Source organism: Acomys russatus, chromosome 21, assembly GCF_903995435.1.
Source record: "Acomys russatus chromosome 21, mAcoRus1.1, whole genome shotgun sequence".
NCBI classification, from domain to species: Eukaryota; Metazoa; Chordata; class Mammalia; order Rodentia; family Muridae; genus Acomys; species Acomys russatus.
In genome coordinates this window covers 56,370,744-56,391,478 of record NC_067157.1, presented here as the reverse complement: position 1 = coordinate 56,391,478, position 20,735 = coordinate 56,370,744, and the positions used below count along the sequence as shown (strand labels likewise).

The window sequence follows — 20,735 nt, the reverse complement described above, 5'->3', positions numbered from 1 at the left end:
TTCCATGACATTTGGTATTTTACTGTATTTTTTTCCAAGTAGGAACCACATTCATATGTGTATGTATGTATTTCTACATATAAATAATTTTTTAAAATGACAGCAGTGGTGGCTGGTTAAGGGGACAAGTGTCTTCAATTCAGGTTATTTGGAACATGTAGGTATAGTCTAAGAAGCATAAGGCTTCTGGGCAGAAGGTTCTGCAAGGTTCCAATGGTGGTGTCTCCCAGCATTGGGGTGTTAGAGGGAGAAGGAGAAAAAGGACCAAGCTTCCATGAGTGCTGTCGCAATGGGACTGGGGACCTGGAGTTGTTGAAGAGTGCGCCATTTAAACTCAGGAGCCATCCTTGGCTGTCCTGCTCTCTAGGGTCTGAAAGCCTGATCGAACGACTGCCTCTGCTAAGCCTCCTCCGTTGTTAGGAGCATCATGAACATGGACGCCAGTCTCAGAGTGAGGCAGGAAGCTGGCCTCGTTCATGTTGCCCAGCTGAAAGCTATAGCACAAGGAGAGGCAGGAACAAAATGCCAGGAACTCCAACCAGGGGCTCATGGGAGATTGCTGCAGTCTCAGAAGTGCCCCGCCCATCACTGCGTGTCCCCCCCCCCCCCCATCAGCAGCTTCCTCTGCTTCTTTATCATATTGAGAATGGGGTCTGAAAAAACAAATCCAATCTTTTGGGGTTTTGTGAGTTGGTAATTTTTCTTACAGGAAATCATTTTGAAAGACTTAATGTATGAAGCGGTGCCTTCTCTTCACAATAGGCCGTTGTCCCTCTAGATGGGTATGGGTGGTTTGTATACACACACAGTTTAGGCCCTAGCTTCTTAAATTTTACCATTATGACCCCTTTTCATCTGAGACACTTTCAAATAATTTTTATTTATTCACTGAAGGTTTTATACACATGTATAATGTATTTTGATAAAAACAGGTATTCTCTCACTTCCCTATCTTATCCCACACCCACACCAGAGAATTGCTTATGTGACCCCAGGTATTATACTGGTACATAAATTAGGATCAAATCAAATATTTACTGAAAAAATTTTAAGTTATTTAAAAATAATTCTTCGACATACATATACATTTACTATTTTTTTGAAAATTAAAACAAATGTACATGCTAATGAGATGGGCAAGCTTACTTTTATATAAAGAATTTTTTAGAAATAGCTTTTAATATTTAGTATTGCAGGACATAGATTATCTTAAATAGTTTTCAGACTTGATCAATTTATTTTGGTCATATTATTATCAATGGCGTGAAGGTGACGTCTTATAAAAATGTTGTACAAAATAGCAGAGGTATATTTTTAGGGAAACTCAATAACTGTTGGAAAGTCTGTCCTACCCCCAAGCCAAAATTCATTTCGGGATTTTTGACAAAACTCGAGTCGGCAACTCCAGCGGCAACTTTAAAAATCATCCCTCAAACCCACCCCACCCCACAGATAGACACGTTTCTACTTACACTGAAGAAGGAATAGCAGGGTGCTCAGAGTCTGCGTTTCCATGAGGAAGCCACTGTGGTTCTGTAAAAGCAGAGAACCCGACACAGAAGGAAGACGCCGCAATTAGCACTACGTAACACTCTCCGAGCCCTGGGAAGGCATCCCCAGCAGCCTTCGCTGGCACTGCGTGGCATGTTGGCATGCTTGGTGCAAAGTGTCCAAAATGAGGACTCCAGTGGGGCAGTAGATGTGGGGCAGTGAGTGCTGCCAGGAACACCTCAGATTTATTACCTGTTTGATTTTGAATCAGTGTTTGGTGATTGAGTGTTCAGAAGCATTTTACTCATTTTTTTTTTTTTTTTTTTCTGAAGCCTCCGTTTAGTTACTCAATTTCATGTGAGGCATTTAGTATTCAAACCCAATGTCCAGATGCTGGAAAGACTAGTCCAGACACTGTTCTAACAAAGCAATCCTCCATTACCCTGCTAAGTGCTCTCCACCCCCCACCCCGCCCACACCTTTACTCTTCTGACACTTTTAATAAGAGAAACTCTGACACAAAACCACTGCCTTCTCCTGCCATCTTCCTAAGCCAGCCCGGACATCAGAGCAATTCACCCAAACTCTGCTGCAGCTCCACATCCTTGAATGCCCATGGAATTCTGCTCCACATGAGACAAGAATTGGTGTGCCCACCTGTGATCGGCGTGCCCACCTGTGATCGGCGTGCCCACCTGTGATCGGCGTGCCCACCTGTGGTCGGCGTGCCCACCTGTGCCCTGAGCCGTGCCTTGCTTGCTTTTGAGAAGAGCAGAAAGGAATCAACTGCTAGATGAAAAAAACCATTTGGACAGTTTTTAAGGCTCAGCTGTCAAACCCAACGGGGTTCCTTTTCTCTTCTAAGGGCCTCAAATCCTAACTATACTTGTTGAGGTCCAGAATAAAATTTGACAACGAAAAGTGAAAATATGAGTCAAAAAGTTGGCTTGGCCAATAAAGGTACCTGCCAGCATAGTGACCTGACTTTAATCCCGCAGAAGAAGAGAAAAAAGTCTTGACAATTGTTCCCTGACCTTTATATATATTGCATGGCATAAAGACCCCAGCCTCAGTGAACCCACGTACCTGTGATGCACAATCAGTCAATCGATCAATCGATCAATCGATCAATCGATCAATCAATCAATCAATCAATTTTACTTTAAAAATTAAATAAAAATAAAAATATTGGCAAGAAGATTCCCAAACATCAGGTGATGAGATGGTTGTGTGGGGCTCTTGTGTGGGGCTCTGAGCCATGAGCATATAGGGAGGGATTCGGAGGCAGTCGGGGCGCCTTCCCTCTCTAACACCTGGATACACTGGCACCCAAGGTTCAGGAAGGACCATAAAGGATGTCCTGTATATTCTTAATATCACCCATGCCGGCTTCCCACTGTAGTGTGGGGAACTGGCCTTCAGCTCTCTGGAAGAATTATTTTACATTGATTTTTGAGATTTTTTAGACACAGTGTTCTCTTTGCTTTTCAATGAAACAATTGTATCTCTTTTGCAAAAGTTTGATGACAGCGTTGCTTATTTAAACAGAGCTCCTGGCTGTGGCCTTGAGCACTGAGCACTGAGAAACCGTTCTGTATTCTATAAACTCCATGGGTTTCTACGGGATTTGATACTATTTAAAGGCAAAACATTGAAACTTGGTTCTCTGTGGCTGGGTATCAGAGTCACATTGGACTGTTGTTAATAGTTAGCATGGTCATCCCAAGAACCAAGTATTCATTACTATAAGACCTCAGCAGTACTTACTAACACCAGTACCCTCAGGACTAAGTACTCAAAGCAATTGTGTAGACAGAGCTTATTGTTGTGAGGGAATTGAACATTGTGGCTTTGACTGATAAAGGCTTCTGCTTGGATCTTATTTCTGTCAAGAAAAAAAAAATGAACCCCTGAGTATATGTGGCATATTCATATTGTAACAAGTCAAAACCAAAATAATAGACAGCATTCTGATATTTACTAAGCAAAGAATAATACAAACTTTACTATTAGTTTCATCACATAAAATAACAAAATTGAAACTTGTTTAATGATGAATGTTTGAATTTTTTGAAGTAATTTGATTGGTGAGATAGGAATTTAAACAGTAAGTGAAGAAGTTATTTATTTATTTATTTATTTATTTATTTTTTTTTTTTGGAAGAAGTTATCTTGGCCAGGCAGTGGTGGCACACGCCTTTGATCCCAGCACTTGGGAGGCAGAGGCAGGTGGATTGCTGTGAGTTTGGGGCCAGCCTGGTCTACAAAGCAAGTCCAGGACAGTCAAGGCTACACAGAGAAATCTTGTCTCAAAAAACCAAAACCAACCGAACCAAACCAAACCAAACCAAACAAACAAAACAAAACAACAACAACAAACCCTCCCCCCCCAAAAAAAAAAAACAAAAAAAGAAGTTATTTCTTGTCAGCTCCTTTTTCTCTCCAAGACTTTCATGTCCTCGTATTGACTTCAATAATATTTTTATTGGAATTATAATGTCCCATTTTTTCCTTCTTAGGCTTGACTGTCGCAGTACTATAAGCATATTACCCTCCCTTTAGACAAAGTTTGCTAACATCACCAATAATAGAAATTTGTGATCTTTTAGTAGAAGACAAGGAAAGAAGCATCTCTTTGTCTGTCTCTTGTTAAATATTATAGGACAGCAAATCCTCCTGTGTCAGGCTGTTTAAAATGGAATTGTCCGTATAAATCACACAGGCAGTAATTTCTTGAGATGTGCTGGCAAGAAACAAATTCCAGGAGTCCAGAAACAAAATTATGGTGGGCTGAGGGTGAGAGAAAGTGAAGAAAGCCTCCTGGTGGCTGGTGATGCAGAGTGACAGCCAGCTCTGAAAGGGCTTATAGGCTTAGGAGAGCTGGGTAAGAGCCTGGGAGATGAGCCCCACACGTACCACACTGGACAGTGGATGGACTATCTTACTAGAACACAGAAGGTCTGTGTGAATGACATTAGCTGATGGCTGGCAGTCACGTGATCTGAGCCCGAGTCAGCAACACTAGACACCAGCCTATCAAAGTTTGGCTCTGTGTTGAAAATAAGTTCCAAAAGCTAAAATCAAGGTAAAGAGAAAGGGGCTTTAAGAAAATATATAGACCTTGCCTGTTTAAATGTGTCAGCTTAACATTTAATTAAAATTGGGTTTTGTATGTTAATAACATAAGGTTCTTAGCATTTTGAAAGAGAAAAACAGTTTTCCTTCCCAGAAAATGATACAAAATAAAATTTTGTATCAAATTTAATAAATTTCTATATAGAAATTCATTTAAAAAATACAGACCTGTAGGTCTATCAAAAAGTCTACTAAATATTAACCATGTTGGCTATTATCTTAAGTGATTAAAAATAAAACATATATTTTTAAGAAATTATTATTTCCATGTTTGTTAGGATCTGCCTTGAACCATGTGTTTTAAGAGCATATTAATACAGGTACCACCTGCTGTATGGGTGAATTTTTAGGCATAAAACACTAAAAACCAATCTAGAATCTATGTAGTTTCAAAACACCAGTCTGTGGGAGAGTGGGGGAAGGTCAGCATTTAACCTGTGCCTGTGTGAGTGCTTCACCAAGACTTCTTTGAAAACGGTCTCAAACATTTTGAAGGGTGCTGGTATGGTCATCACAGTTCTGATGTCTGCTGGTGCTAATTGTCTTTCAGTTTATCCTTTTAGTTTTCAACCCCTGCAAGTTGCGCTGCTACTTCCCCTGAGGTGATGAGAATCATTTTAACCAAGAGCATTGAGACACCACGGGTACCTGCCAGTACCCCTAACACCTACACAGCTGCAGATCAAAGGAGCTGCACACCGCACGGGTAACTACCTGGCCAAGTTTAGCAATACAACAATCCTGGAGGCACAGCTTATTCACAAGGGGTCTGCAGTAAAGACATCCAGCGCTCAAGTCTTCTCTGTTTCCTGGTGTATGGGAGGTAGGGAGGGAGAAATGCAAAGGGATGGGAAATACCTCCTAGGATCCTTTAGATCAGTGTTCCAGAATTCAAAGTGGCCAGGTGCCTCTAGAAGACTTAACTGAGCAACCGCTTATGCCAGTGTTCAGGGAGGAGGGGGAGCCATCAAAATGTAATTGCTTTTTAAACTCCTCTCCCGAGCGTTCCTTTTCCTTCGTTACACTTTGTGACTTTGTAATTTGTCCAGAGTCCCTTCCAGCAAGAAATGGGAAGGTTATTATGGAAAATGGAAGATGGTTAATCTGGGAAAGGGTTAACGAGAGTTTTGTGTCTCGATCTAACAAAGACTAACAGAACAAATATTTAATGCATTTCCCCGCCTCCTGCGTCTTCGAGGTGTATAGAAGTACATTTTTGAGTACCTGGAAAATTGTTTTAATAACTCAAAAGGCTACAACTGATACACCTTAAGTGTTAAGGAGAAACGTTTGCCCTGCAAAGAATGAAGTATTAACTCTTCAAGGAGAAACCCCTTTGCCTAAACCACTTTTGCTGGAGAGTCGGAACTCACACCAACAGCGCTCTCAGCTAAGCACGCTCTGCGCTGTGCGGCTGGAGATGGAGACCTGGTGGCGTCACTCGCTCTATTTTTTCCTTCTCCTTCTTCACTGGGGTCAGGGGATTAAAAAGGCATGTCTCTGCACTCTTGGCCCCCAAGGTAAGAATCATAGTCTCATTTTCTTGTTTTGCAAATGCAGGGATCTCATGGTAAGGTGGACTGGCTGGCTCCAGTGACAAGCGACTCTTTGAGTAGGTCTGCCCCGGAATTGCCAAAACGCCAGGAACTTTATGGAGGAAAGAACACTCTAAGCACCAAGTACCCGGCCCCCTCCACGCTACCTGGTCAATTTGATACAACTGTAATTATTTCTATTCCATTCTTCTGAGTTTGGAGTCCGGAGAGTTGAGAAAGGAGTTCACTGAAGAAGAATGTGGCATTCCCTCCAAACCAAAATCATGAAAAACACGTGAATAAAAAAGAAAACTCTGATGAGGAGAAATGGTTCATGGCAGGTCGCATGCCTTGAGTCCCAGCCGCGGGTCAGCCAAGCTGCTGCTTCACAAGCCTGGCTGTGGCGCTGCTCTCACACTATTTCGGGGAAGTTGACCCAGACCGTTCTACCAAGAGGCAAACAGAACCCTGCCCCACACTCCCCACTGTGCAGAGAAGGCCCTCCGAAGGGGGCCTGCCGGAAGGCTAACACCTGCACTCCCTGGATAGTCAACTTCCCCCAACTTCTGAAGTTCCTTGTTCAGAGCGCCCAGTGGGCCACAGCTTTCCTTCTACAGCAGCAGTTTGCACTCCAGGCTGCTGAGGAAGAGGAGCCCAAGTAAGCGGCTGGCAACAGATGCTCTCTGGGTTTTAGAGCAATGAACTCACAAGTTTCCTGTTTGAGCCCTAGTTTGCTCTTTCTATCTTCCAGACCCACTGGGACAAAGTGGGCGGGCGCACACGAAGTTCGTTTTAAAGTGGGTATGGACAAGCAGTCCCGGAATGAACCAGCCTTTTGAGACATAATAGGAGGTCTGCCTTGATTTTAAACTCTAAGTGTTCGAATTTGAATCCCACACTGGGAGCTCTGGCCGAACCCCGTTTGGCCGGGTAGAGGGAGGGTTCCCTGGCTCAGGCCACCCTTAGGCAGATGTGGATTGCAAACAGCTGAAAAAGCTGCCAGGTTGTGGGTTTAGAATCTGGAACACCAGACCCAGATGTGCTACCTTCAGGGAGACTGGCTGGCCAGGAGTATACACCATGCTCTGAATGCCTTGGTTCAGGGGCCTGACCCAGCGGGGCTAAATCCCAGCGGATGCGCAACGTGGGCAGGGGCGGTGGCCGCGTGGGGAGCGCCTTCTCCACCAGTGGGCGTCTTCTGCCGCCGACACCACCGCCGCCGCCTCTACCGGCAACGGCACTGCGGCGCTCTTCGCTGCTTTGGAGCAGTCATCGCGGCTCAGGCGCTGGAGCACGCACACACAACGCCACACCCGCGGGCAACGTCCCCATAGCCCCTCGCCCGATCCAGGAGGACCTTGATTGTGCGTACCAGCCCGCACTAAGAGGAGGCGACTCGGGACTCGCACCCCGTCAGGGGATCCTCTTAAATTCTAAGGGGAACACGATGTGAACCCCAGGCGGGAGAGGCACCCAAGATCTGAGAGGCGGACCGGACCGGAGCCTGGGCTGCGCTGCGGGGAGGGCCGGTGCTGCGGGGGCGGAGCCCGCCGAGTCCCGGCCGCCTCGCCCTCCCGCCTGCCCCCTTGGAGGCTGGGAGGAGGGCCATGGCCAGGCCAGAGGAGCGGCTCGCTCCCCGCCCCCAGGCCTCGCTACTAGAGGCTGGGGATGAGTCCGGCCCCGGCCAAGTCTGTCTGGAACCCCGGCGGGGCGAGGCCAGCGGGCAGAGTGTAGTGGGCCTGAGCCTGGTCCCGGAGCTGCCTAGCTACGGCCGGGAGGGGCTTGCGGCGCCTCCGCCCCTCTCCCGGTCCCCGTCTCCCGCAGGCCATCCTAGCCCCGCTGGGGGCCCCAACGCTCTCTCCATTCTCCGAGCGGGCGGCTGCGGCTGGGTAGCTGCCCGCGCTCCCTCGGCGCTTGCCTTCTCCTCCTCTATCCCCTCCTCCTCCTTTTCATCTTCCTGGTACTTCTGGCCCCCGCCCCCCCTGCCCCCTCCCCCTCTTGTCCCCTCCTCATCTGCTTTCCACCTCCCCGTGCGTCTCCCGAGAAGGGAGGGCGCAGCGGCGGCTGGAGGAGGAGGCGGCGGCGATGCTGGCGGAGGAGGAGGAGGAGGAGGACAAGAGGCAGCTCCCTTGAGCGTCCCCCCAGGCAGTAGTCACCGCAGTGGCGGTGGCAGCGGCGGGTGGCGGCGGCTCTTCCTCTCGCCTGCGATCCAAGGCTTGCTGCTCCCAGCCCGTGCCGGGCCCCGGCCACCTCCGCCGCCGAGGCTCCCCCTACACCCAAGCGCGCGCTACGCGGACTCCCGGGGCTTTCCGGGCGCCGGCAGGGGCTGCCCTGGCCTCGGCCCCGGCTCTGTCGCCGGTGGCCGAACTCTGTGGCGGCCCCGAGGCGCCGCCTTCCCCCTCGCCACCGCTTGGCCATTGCTCTTCGGCTCCGACATGGAAGATGGACCTTCTAACAATGCGAGTTGCTTCCGAAGGCTGACCGAGTGTTTCCTCAGTCCCAGTAAGTGGCCTAGCCCCACGTTCCTTACCGCCCGGGCGCGGTTTTTCTCGCCTGGTGGGGACTAGTGGGGGGCTTGGATCGTGGGGTGAGGAGGGAGCTGCTGTGATGGTGGGTTTTCGGCAAGGTCCGTGTGTGCCCGGGCCGATACTGGCCAGTGGGCCCCAGGAAACTGGTGGCACCTCAGGGGCGGTCCAGACCGCCCGTCAGCGTAGGGACACTGGGCTTTCCCAAGCTCCGCGTGCGCTTAGAGGAGGGTGACTCGGAGGGTGTTGGAGCCGGACATTTAGAAACTAACCTGCTTCCTAGAGCTGTCCCTGGGCCCCACTGACCTGGCCTGTTATTTATACTATCAACTTTGTCACTAATTACTCCACATTTCTCTCTAGCCTATGATCACTTAGCTGGAGTATATATGCGTCCTTCCACTGGGGGTCCCCGGCATTCATGCTACTGGATTCCTGCAGCTGTGGTGGGGGCAGGCATGGCTCAGGGACCTGAGGCTTCCAAATGTGAGGAAAGGCAGTACCCTGTGCCTGCAGTGACTGTGTTCTGGCAGGTGGACCAGTGGTGTGGAACTGGGTGCACCCACTTTTATGAAGAGAACGCGCTACCTCACCCCCCCCCCCTCCAGCCCACCTCACATAGATTCTGGGTAGCTGGTGCTTGGGTGGGTAAAGAAAGCAGAGGAACAATGGGGCATGGGCGTTAGCAAGGGGTGGGGGAGGCACCTCTGCCTCGTTTGGACCCATAGGACTACAGTAGCATGACCATTCTGCACTGCCACTCCTGGTGCGGAATTGAAAGCCTGCTGGGGCAAGGGCAGCAGAAGGCGTGTCATTGGGGAGGTGGGGGGGGGGGGACAAGATTGAGCAGAGAAGTCAAGGCAGCTTCCCTGGAAGGAAGGAGGCAGACAGGCGATGTTTAGGAAAGAGGCTTCAGATGCTCAGAGGATGGAGGGCGAGCAGGGTGAGGACTGGACACACTGTGGAGGGAGGGCACCAGGCAGGACTGGTCAGGAGAGTCTGTGCTCTGAGAAGGCACATCCATGGGAAATTTGGAGACTCTGGCATCAGCTCCGCCCTGAGCGTGGATTTGGTGCCACAGTCTACCGCGTGTGCACCGAGCCTTTGTCTGCTTTCTCCCTGGAAAGCCGCGCTTTTGCCTTGCTTTCTCAGGGCAGACTCTCTGCCAGGTTGCAAATGAGCTTTCTTGCTACTGCTCTCAAGGACCACTCACTCCTTAACCAGGGCCGACCTTGGCTCTGGGACATGGGATGCCTGGGTTGAGACACTCCTCAGGACCAGAGCTGGTCTAGGTGCATGCTCAGGAGCCCCTTAGGGTACAGCCACCAGGAAGGTGATCACGTTCAGTTTAGGACTGGGTTGACTCCTCTGTTCCTGCCTTCCTGGCCCTGGGCCAGGCCCTGGTACCCACATGGCCCAGTGGCCACTCACTTCAGCTTAGAGTTGCTGGTTGCCTTGAAGGGTGTGGACTCTGTGCTCCCAGCTGACCTCTAGTTCTGAGGCTTCCTCAGGTATGTGCTTCCCCACGGCCTGTAGTTGTGACTTTTGGGTACTGAACATTGAACTCTAGGTACAAATTTATGCTCAGGCCATGAGATTGTGGTCAGCAGAGCCCACACTTTCTGAAAGGGACTCCATGGGTTGGCTGTAGGTTGAAGGTGGTGGGAGAAGGTGGGGCCCATAGATTTTTTGGGGGGGGAGGGGGTTGTTGGAATAAATCTGAGGCCTATTGCTGGCCTTCCTCTGGGTCTTCTTCCTGATGTGCATTTCATTTTTTTTCTTTTGACATTTTCGTTTCTTTTTTCTTTTGACAACTGGTATGTGTATGCGTGTGCTTGGGCATGCTGCAGTGCACACTTGCAGGCCACTGTGCTTGACAGTGCCAAACACTGCATGAGTGAGAGAGATTTGCCTGGATTACACTTTTTTGGGGAGGGTTTGTGTTCTCATGAATCTATAAATGCTGCTGTCTTTGTCTGGGGTGGCACTGGCATTGAGGTAGAAATTATGGTTTGGAATAAAAATGAGCAGTTTCCAGGGAGATATTGGAGTTATCTTGAGTAATAAAGTTGTACCCAATACTGGTATGTGTGTGTGTGTGTTAGAGTGTTTGTGAGTGTGTGTGAGTGTGTGTGTGTGTGTGTGTGTGTGTGTGTGTGTGTGTCCAGTGCTCTACTGTGTGCATGGTTACAGCTGGGAGAAGCTAGCTTGGCTATGGCATGCTCTCTTCTGTCCCTAAGAACAGTTTGGGTATGGATAGAACCACAAGTCTCCTGTAGCTTTGTTTGGGTTGCCGCTAGGGTAGCAAGTCCTGGGGTACTTGCAGGCAGTCTGCACAAGTAGAAGAGGAGATTGACGCCTGAGGGAAGAATGCTTTCTGCCTACACCGCCCTTCTGCCTACACGCCCCCCCCTGCCCAACACACACACTTTCAGGGCTCCTGTTTCTGTCTGGGGCCAAAGACCAAACCACCTGGGTCCCACTTGCTGAAGGATCTGAAACTTGCCAGTTTTCTGGTGGGCAGGGGTGGGGGTGGGGAGCCTTTTGGGAAGAGCTTGTGTATTCTCCAAGGATGTGAAAAATACACAAGGGTATTCAGATGTGTCCCTGCGGAGTATGTGTCTGTGTTTTCTTTCACTTTGATCTCTTTGTCCAGCCAAGCACATTGTCATGTGCAGGCTGCTGAGCCCAGCTGCTTCTTGGGCAAGTGCACGCTGCTGCAGTTTGCTTGCCAGAAAGTAAACCCTGTGTGGAAGATACAGTAGCCTCCCTTTGCTCCTGTCTGCTTTGTTCTGCGTTTCAGCTCACCTGAGCATTCGCGGAGCAGACAATCAACCTGAGCAGACCCTGCCCTAGCAGGTCCTTCTTACCAAGCCTGTGCAAACTACAGATGTGTTGTGGGTTAGCAGGTCAAGGTGAGAAGCAGCCTCCCAGGCAGGAGTTGGCTCAATGCTACAAGTGGTCACTGGTCTTCCTGCCTGATGCTGTTTATGTATCTGAGTCCAGCCATTCCTGAATTTACATCATTTCCTGTCCTCTGCTAGCCTCTAGTTCTCTGCTTCTGCTTTTACTGCTGGGGGAATTGCTGGCTGAGTAGGAAGGTCTTGCCAGTGGAGAGACAACAATTGTCCTGGAGCATCCTCACAGTTCACTTTGCATGGTGTGTGTGTGTGTGTGTGTGTGTGTGTGTGTGTGTCACACTGACAGGCCCATAGGGATTCCAGTCAGCTTCCTGTAACAAACACAGGCCGGGCCATCTTTACTACCTAGTCAGTATTGTGGCTACACACAGGCAAGGCTGGAGGAGGTGTTGCCTGGGAGGAGCAGGAGACACACCTGTGGAGAGTACAGCTCTTGGACTGACAATCTGTAATCACAAATACTTCCTCTCCTCAAATGTCTCTCTGGGTGCTGCGTTTTACCAGTTAACTACTGTGAAGGACAGAAAGAGCTATGTGCAAAAAGGAAAAGGATGGATTGTGGGCGGAGGAGACAGAGAAAGCAAAGAGGATCAGAAAGGTTTGTGAATGCCAAATGCAAATGCTTTCCCACTGTAAATTACTGTGTGTTTCTCAAATACTCCAAACAGAGAGTGTACATTTGTAGGACTTGTGAGTCCGAGACTCGCTGCTCTTACACTGTCTCCTTGAGTGTGAAGACTGTGTGGCCGATGCTAGGAAACGCTGAGATAAATATTCCTGTAAGAGCAAATACACTCAGTACTCCAGACAACACCAGAGTTCATGGTTAGGGTATTTCTATTAGCTCCGTGGAGCTGATGCCTCAGGAAAACCAGACTCAAGGCCCAGCACACCTGGCACCCGGCATGGGTCCAGATCAGTCAAGACCCCATTCGTGGCTTGTTGGTGAGGATCCACGTGATCTACATCTTAATTGTGTAGAGGGAGGTAGAGATGACATTCTCTTTCCCTCAAACCTGGCACACACACATGGGTGCCCCAAAAGGTGACCCGAAGAGCATGGTGTGAATCCCTGCCAAAGCGGGGTGTGGGCAGCAAGTGTCATCAGCTATCCATGGAGGGGTGAGCTGGTTCTTGGCTGGGTCAACAGTCCAAAGGGCAAAGCTATTTAAACTGGGTGGTGTTATGCTACTTGGATTATTAATATATAATCCCACATAATCCTACTTTTAGTTTGAAATAAGCCTATCTGGACAGAGAAAGCTCCTAAAAGTTTAGATGAAAAAGAACTAGAAAATTATAAGACAGGCCTTCTATCTCAAATTGATACGTTGCTCTTGGAGGGGTGCTTGCACACAAAACAGTTTGTGCCCTAAGACAAAGAAGAGCATGTTGCCTATCAGGCTGGTCAACCTTGTGTGGGAACAGTGTGCCAACTGGCACAGCTGCCACCCTGCTTGTTTTAAAAGCAGCCCATGCAATGGGAGCAGTCCTTTCTTCTTCAAGTCTGCCTGAAGGGAAACTCCCAGGGGCTGGAAAGCTATGGCCGTGGCAAAGGGCAGGAGAATGGGTACCCAGCATTCTTCAGACTAGTGCATCTACTGTGACCCTGACATCATTCCTGGTACAGGCAGAGTAGAGAGGACTGTGGGCAGGGCCTTCCTTGTCTTTGTCCTGATGGCGAGAATAAGACAGTGGTAGACTCATGAGGGAGGTACATTATCTGCTTGAGTCGAAAAGGTTGAAGTGCCAACAAAGCTGGGCTGTGTAGGAGGAAGAGGCATGGCACCTGAAGGTAACCTGGGCTCATGTGGCTTGTACCAGAGCTTACCCTGGCCTCTGGTGGCCCAGCATTCAAGTGTGTCCACAGAACTGGTTCTCACTCACGGGGGTCTGCAGCTCCAGGAGAGGGTAAGGTTCGCTTCTGCGTTCCCAGCAGGGTTGTGAGGAGACTTAAATGGAGGCCAGACCACACCCCAGCTTGTAAGATCCTTTTGGTATTTCATAGGGTGCAGGGGAGAGAGTTTGCCTGGCAGAAATCCAAGGAAAACCTCATAGGCAAAGAAGACACCTCTCTCTAAAAGTCATACACAGAAGCTTAGGCAACTAAGAGGAAAGGAGTCACAGGTCTGTGCTATGGCCTCTTGGTAAGGGGCAGTCCTCTGAGTTCAGAGGCTGGTGCAAAGGGAAGCCAGAAGACCTTTCATGGTGCAGGTAAAACAGAGGCTAGGTCTCTGTGGCAGAGTCGTCAGCAGGAGAAACAAAGTGGGGAATTGTCACCTTATGCGTGACAACATACAGAGAGACAGAAAGTAGAGGGATAGGCGGCTGTGATGTGTGGCTGTGTAGACACCAGACACCACAATTGGAAGGCTGGGGTGTGTGTGACTGGGATGGGAGTCAGTCAGGACTGTGTACCTCTGTAGGTTGTAGGTGTCTTGGCTTGGGCGGTACCTCCTCTCTACTGCCCTCTAGTGGTATAAACAGCAACCACCCGGAAACCAAGCAAACACACACCAAAAGGCTAGGCAGAGAATTCATGTAAAGAGGGCTACGAAGGTCAGTCAGAAAGGATCTGAGTGGTGTATGTAGCATGACCAGCGTGGGAAGCAATGGAGAGAAGAGCTTCTGGTGCCCTTGGATCTGGGAGCCGCAGCCTCGATGCTTGCTTGGTATGTTATGAAGCCCATAGATTGGCTGGAATAGGGGTAAGTAAATTGAGAAAAATTTACCATGGGCTCCTGGCACCAGGGGAGGGTTGTGAGTTCTGTGGCTTAATGTCCTGGACGTTCATCTGAGTGTAATTTGTGAGTCTTGGAGCTCTTGAGGAAGGGGCTGTGCAGAGGTCTTTGAATTAGGGGACGGCAGTGGGAATGAGATGCAGCGGAGGGCTCACGAGGTGTTTGGTGGCATTGAGTGCACGGAACACCTGCTGCTACAAGGGGGGCCCAGAGAATGCGTGCCTGGGCTCCTGGTTCCTTGGGGGCCCACAGGAGGAAGTATGCGGGCACAGGCAGGTTTGGGAGGTTTGGCAGTGCTTACACTTAGCCGCTCAAGGTGTGGTACATGTTAAAAATCAATGCACACAAAGTCCTCCCATCCCCAAGGCTGGAGAATGAAGGAGGAGGCATTTGACGCCCCTGTGGGGAGTCAGTCAGTCAGGGCTTTGTGTAGATATGGAAGTTCTGAGAAAAGCAGATTGCTTTGGTCGCAGGAGTTTTAGTGCACGGTCCATCCTACCTGCACTGAAGACTGAGGAGCGAGAGGACGAGCCTGCAGAATGCTGCCCTAAAGTGGGTTAGCAATAAAGACCGTGATCCCCTAGAGAGAGAGGAATCCTAAAGTGAGTAGTGGGACTGAGGACTGAGGCATGCTGGGAGCAGGGAAGGATGGAAGATGGGAGTGAGCTGAGCACCTGGGGGCTACATTGGGCAGACACATCGTGGCACCCCAAAGAGGGGCCTCAGAGATGAAGTAAGATCCAGTGTCTCACTAGGAGACTTGTGGAGTGAGGCTGCCCCACGGCTGTGGCTGCTGGCAGAGAGCAGTGGCTCTGTTCCACAGATGCCTGAGAATGTCCATCTACCGAAGCAGAAGAGTTTGAAGAACTAGGCAAAATGATGGGATGGCGTGTGGTGACCTGGGAAGGCTGAGGCCCAAAGGGAAATGTTTTCTGTAGGAGGGGACTGTGAGGACCATGAGGTGGGAGCAACACGAGGTTAAGAAGTGTTTCATCAGATGCCAACTTCCAATTACTCCAATTGTCCGGCATGCTGGTCCCTTGGAGCAAGCCGAACGGGAGGGCAAGGCCTGAGAAAGCTTCCAAGGAACAGGGGGAATAGAAGTACACGCGGTCATGAAGAAAAAGGCAGGGGTGTGGAAGGTCTCTTGGGTGCCTGGGAGGGGCACTTAGTAACCAGCAATTAGATGGGTGTGGGGGCGTGACCTGTGACATTTGGAAGGAAAGCTGTGAGAGAGAAGCAGTAGTTTAGGAAGACAGCCGGCTACTGAGGATAAGAAGAGTGATGGGGTCAAGGAGCAGTCCAGAGCCTGTGATTTGTTTCCAGATAATACAGAGCCAGGAAGGCTACACATTATGCAGCCCATAAACACCTTCATGAGAAGCAGCCCACAGGGTGGGCGATGTCTGGGTATTGTCTTGGAAGAGGAAGGATTTGAGGGTTGCAGAGGTGAACATGAGGAAGATTCCAGAAAGAACAAAGGATTTGAGCAGCACCTGGAGGTGGATATAGGAAGGCAGAATCGAGGAAGCCTAGGATGAGAGCCACGCTGTGTGGGGCTGTGTGGAGAGAGTAGGAGGCAGCGCAGAGGTGGACGGAGGACAGTATTCATTGTGGAAGACAGCTGCAGTTCATGTTATGGGGAGCATGGCGCGGATAGTGCAATGTGCAAACACTCATGGAGTGTGGCCCCCTAAGGGCCAGCTGGGAGCCATTACAGTCCTAATAGCAGCCAGCCTGTCAGAGAGAAAACCTGGTTCCTCCTTTCATGGAATTCCCACCTTGAGGAACCCAGATGAGACACAAGGTAGGGGTGACCCATCTTACCAAGTGACCGCGGGCACTGGAGGAGCAGAGTGTTCCACACTATTCTTTCCCAGGACTCACTTTGCATCCCTCAGTACATTCCTGGGGTGGGGGGGGCTTCTGGGGGCTCTGCCTCTTCTAGCCTCTGTACCCCATCTCTTACTTCCTGCGGTGTGTTTCAAGTACCGTCTATAAGCAAACAGCTGGGGAACTCTGCATTGTCATCGGCCTCTCTCTTTCAGGAGGTGTTCTCTCCGCTGACAGCCGCCTGCTTAGGTCTCTTATCCTCCCTGGGTCTGTCCAGGTCCTTCCTTTTGTCAGTGGTCCTCTGCTTCCTGGTGCTGTCCTCTTTTGGATCAGCCTTTCACTGCCTTTGTCTGCCTCCGGGGGAGGGCAGACGCTTCATTCACACACTCCATCCGCCCTCCCAGGACACCGCAAGCGGTCTATTGAAGGAACAAGGGAGGGTGTTTAAGAGAAGCTGAGTAAAATGGCTCTTTAACAGTGCTAGCGGGGAAGAAACAATGTAAAATAGTGTGGCTGTGGAGCTTTACTGCAGGGCTTGAAACTTCTTTTTATTCATTCTTCTCCCCCACCTCCCCCCATGTAATCCAAACACACTCTTTGGCACCAGTGCTCAGGCTTTTGCGTCACCGTGGACACAATGAGGTCAGCAGGAAACAGGCAGCCTGAGTCCAAGGGAAGGAGGGAGTCTAGTCCTGTGTCTGCCCACCTTTGGGTAGCCTCCGCTCGCTTTCCCTGGGCTGTGGTAAGAGCCTTTATTACTTTGGTGAAAACATTTTCTGCATAGCCGAGACAAAGTGTTGCATGGGAGGTACTGAAACAATGCCACGTGCTTGGAGATGATGAATTATTTATCAAACACCAGCAGATTTGGACGTTTTAGGGTTGGCATGCTCTGTGAGAGGAAAACTTCTGCATGGAGAGCACTGATGAGAAAAAAAGGAGGAAGTGACGGGCAGGTGGGAGGGCAGCCCGGTGCAGAGCAGTGCAGTGTGTATGATGTAGTTTATGTGTGTGTGTGTGTGTGTGTGTGTGTGTGTGTATATATGTATGTATATATGTATATATATGTGTGTGTATATACACACACACACACACACACACATATATATATATGTAGAGGAGCCAGTGTCTGGCGTTATAGCCTAAGCTGGCTTTGAATTCAAGCAAAGACCATGTCTTCCTCAGCTTTTACGGGTGATGTGCTTGCAGATGCCGCCACCACACTGGCTTCTGTGCTTCTTGTCATAACTTTAGCTGTGTCCAAAAGAAGGCCAAAAGGTGTATCCGACGCCAATTGCTGGTAATGGTGCCTCTTATGTGCCGATCTAAGGTCATGCATAGGTTCTTATTTTCTCTGTGACCCAGCATTACAGATTTGCTTACGAAAACATCCTTGTCCAGCCAGACCCCATGTCTTTTAGGGTAATACTCCTGGTTTGTGTGTGTGTGTGTGTGTGTGTGATTAACCATATCATCTAATTTTTAAGGCCAATGAAAGAGCTGGTTGTAAAGCCTCAGTGATTACAACAGCATGTTGCTGGCCCAGCAGACCTGGAGACGAGTAGGGGCCCAGCGTGTGACGCACACCCTGCCTCATGTGGTAGGAGGAAGGGTAGATGCTGAAGAGATGATCCGGGGCGCAAAAAGGGTATTTGCTCAGAAGGAAATGAGATCGTCCCATACACTGTATGCTCAGATTAAAATCCAAATGGAGACTATATTTAATATTGGAAAGAAGAAACCACAAAAAGGATAGATAGATAAATAATACCACGAGGAAATGAGTGGCTCTTTGAAGACAAACAGGCCCCTGAAACAGTGTTCCGCTTCATTGCGAGGACGAATGCTCTTTAGAACAACACCGAGCACTATTTTCATCTGCCAGCACCACAAGTGTTAATACACGTTATAGCATACTGTCAGTGGTTGTGTGAGGACGCAAAGCCTCTCACAATTTCCTGGAGGGAGTTATTAATTGGCGCAGCCTTTGAAGAGGGCAATTTGTCAGTATTGATCAGTATTAAAAATGTATGTATCCAGTAAACCGATAGATTGTTCACCTGGGACCTTACCATCTAGTGGCTGGGCGGTGCCCTCAGAGTGACTGCCACCGTCACACAGCATACAGGGTGAGGCTCTGCCTGAGCGTCCTCTTGGAGGGTCCCACTCAGTAGCTTTTGTAGCAGTAAAATTGAACATATTGCTACATAAAAGCAACAGCGAAACATAAGGAATGCATGGCACCTGCATCCACACACAGAGTGTGCACTCTCAGGCACGCTGGGAGTAGAGAGAAGAAAAGGAAGCCATTTGTTTCTAATTTCACAAAGACATTTAGTTGGCCTTACTGGGTAGTGCAGGGGTGTCAAAGGGGAGAAGAGGGCTTTGCATGGGGGGGGGGCAGGAGTCACAGGGAGCTTCAACCTGTAGTGCTTTCTGCCCTGCTTTGATCACACAGGAGAATAAGTGAGACCGTGCTGGAATCCTGTGAGATTGACACTGAGTGGCTGGCATTGCAGAGGTTGCCTTTTGTTGTTGTTTCTTTACTGTGTTCCTGACGTCAGGCTTTTGTGTTTCCTTCCGGTCCTGAAGTTTCTTCACTTGCCTTCTGTCTTCTTGAAATGCCAAAGCATGAATATTTAAAAAAGGAAAAACAACGCGCATATGAACACCCTCCCAGTTCACGCCTCGACTTTTTTGTAATGCCTCAACCTCTTTTCAATGTCACATACCGATCTAAAAGTCGAAACAGGTGCTTCTGCCTCGGTGTATTTCTGACTGATGGATAGAGCCCTTGGCTTTGGATTTAGTGTCAAGTATTACTTAAATGTTTGGAGGGCTGCCCAGCGAGGCTAAGCTGGTAGGAACCACTGTGTTTGGCAAGGAACCTCGAGTCTTCATCGTTCCTCTGTGGCTTTGCATGGTTCTGCCGCATAGCATAATGATACCCCTGTTTGTTGTCAACCACCTCGCTGTGACAGCAGCTTGGGGACAGGCACAGAGAAGGGGCAGAGGGCTCAAGTGCCTGCCACTCTCCCTGGCTTTCACCATGCTGCCCTGAGTGGCAGGCGCTGAGCACTTCCTAGAGGCTAGCCATCTAGTGAGAGCTTCCAGGCTGGGGTGGCCAGGGCCAGCCCCTACTGGGGCCCTGTGCAGGGAGGTGGCTTTAGTTACCCTCCCATCTACTGTTTCCTGCTTTCATCTCAGGTTGCAGGTCAGCCATGTTTCTCTAAGTAAGCGAGGGGGGGTTCTTCCCCCCCCCCCGACTCATACCCCCTGATTTGGATGACAGTCCTACTCATTTTCCTGTGTCCTGCTTGTAATGTTGACATTTTTCTTTGTCTTATCACTTAATATTATTTCCTTCTAGTCCACCCATTGGTTTTATTTTAGCCGCCACTTCCTTCCTAGTTACACAAAAGTTTTGTGAGAAACCTTTTTTTTTTTTTTGAAAGTCAACCTACCAGGACCCTTACAAAGGTCTGCTGTGGGCGTTGTGCTCCTCCTTGGGGCTTTGGGCAGGTAACCCTGTCGTTGCCGGCAGATGCCAGTGTGTCTTCAGGCGTGCTCTCTTTCCGTGGCGTGCTTTTTAAACCTCCACTCACAGCTGTCTTTTCCTGGACAGGGAACCTAGCCTTTCCTCCAGGCACTGTGGGTCTTTCAGGAGCACCCACAGATACCAGGGAATGTCTTTGCTTTAGAAGTAGCTTTTGATGAGTGGCATCAGGACCCTGCCTTAATTTACCTCTTACAGACCTAACTCTTTGCCTCGGAGCTTTGGCACCCTCTGTGCTTTGTAACCGCTCTGTTCTTTCTGTCATTGGGAAACCTGTCCTTAATTTTTTTCGAATTTTCTTTTTGTTTGTGTTCATGTTTTTTTAAATTTTATCAGGCCTGCTTTTTTTTTTTTTCAAAACTGTTCTGACTCTTTTGTTTCTGGACTCCAGTCTGGCAGAACTACCATGGAGCATTTGCTTTCCTTCTTGATGAACCAGCTCGGTCCTGGTTGGACCGTATGGCCCAGCGCTGACAACCACTCTGTAAGAACACGTGGACAGTGAGATGAAGTTGCAGGTGTCTGTGTGTTGCGCCACCATTGTGCAAGTACTGGAGCACAGACTTTAGGGACAAGCAGCCTGTGCGGGCTGCATGCTTTGTTGCGTGCAGAGGAAGGGCAGAACACACAGCTGTTGTCATTCCCCGGGTCCGTTCCTAAGTGCTGGCATGGCAGTGTTGGTGACATCCATGCGAAGGGAGCCTGGTCAGGAAGAGCAGAGCATGGCCGCCTGAGGTCTCTGCTCTGGAAGGTGTTTCTGTGGTCACAGGAAGGGAAGCTTCTGGAAACACTGACAGCAGGAAAGGCTGGGCTTGTCCAGCAACTCCAGTTCCTTGGCAAGAAATGAAAGGAAAAATGTGTTCAAAATAAAAAGGAAGAATTTTTAGAAAGAGAAAGAACTAAGGAGAAGAAAAAAAAAAAAAAAAAAAAACCAATTGTCACTAGAATTCTTCCATTTAGGGCAAGCTATTTGGAGAGGCCGAGGTAGGCATTTCCCC

At 49.3% G+C, this 20,735-nt stretch overlaps 1 protein-coding gene across 2 annotated transcripts in view; it reads left to right on the top strand.

The window, feature by feature from the left end:
• Pde10a (phosphodiesterase 10A) overlaps window positions 1-20,735 on the top strand; it is a 400,036-nt gene that overhangs the window by 216,103 nt on the left and 163,198 nt on the right. Inside the window, exon 1 of one of the 2 annotated variants that reach the window (XM_051164656.1) lies at window positions 7,508-8,663. The exons of the other annotated variant lie outside the window; for it this stretch is intronic. Within the exon in view, the coding sequence (XP_051020613.1) occupies window positions 7,769-8,663 (895 nt within the window). The 5' untranslated portion in view covers window positions 7,508-7,768. Of the gene's footprint in view, window positions 1-7,507; window positions 8,664-20,735 lie in introns of those variants that run through there. 2 annotated transcript variants of the gene reach the window in all.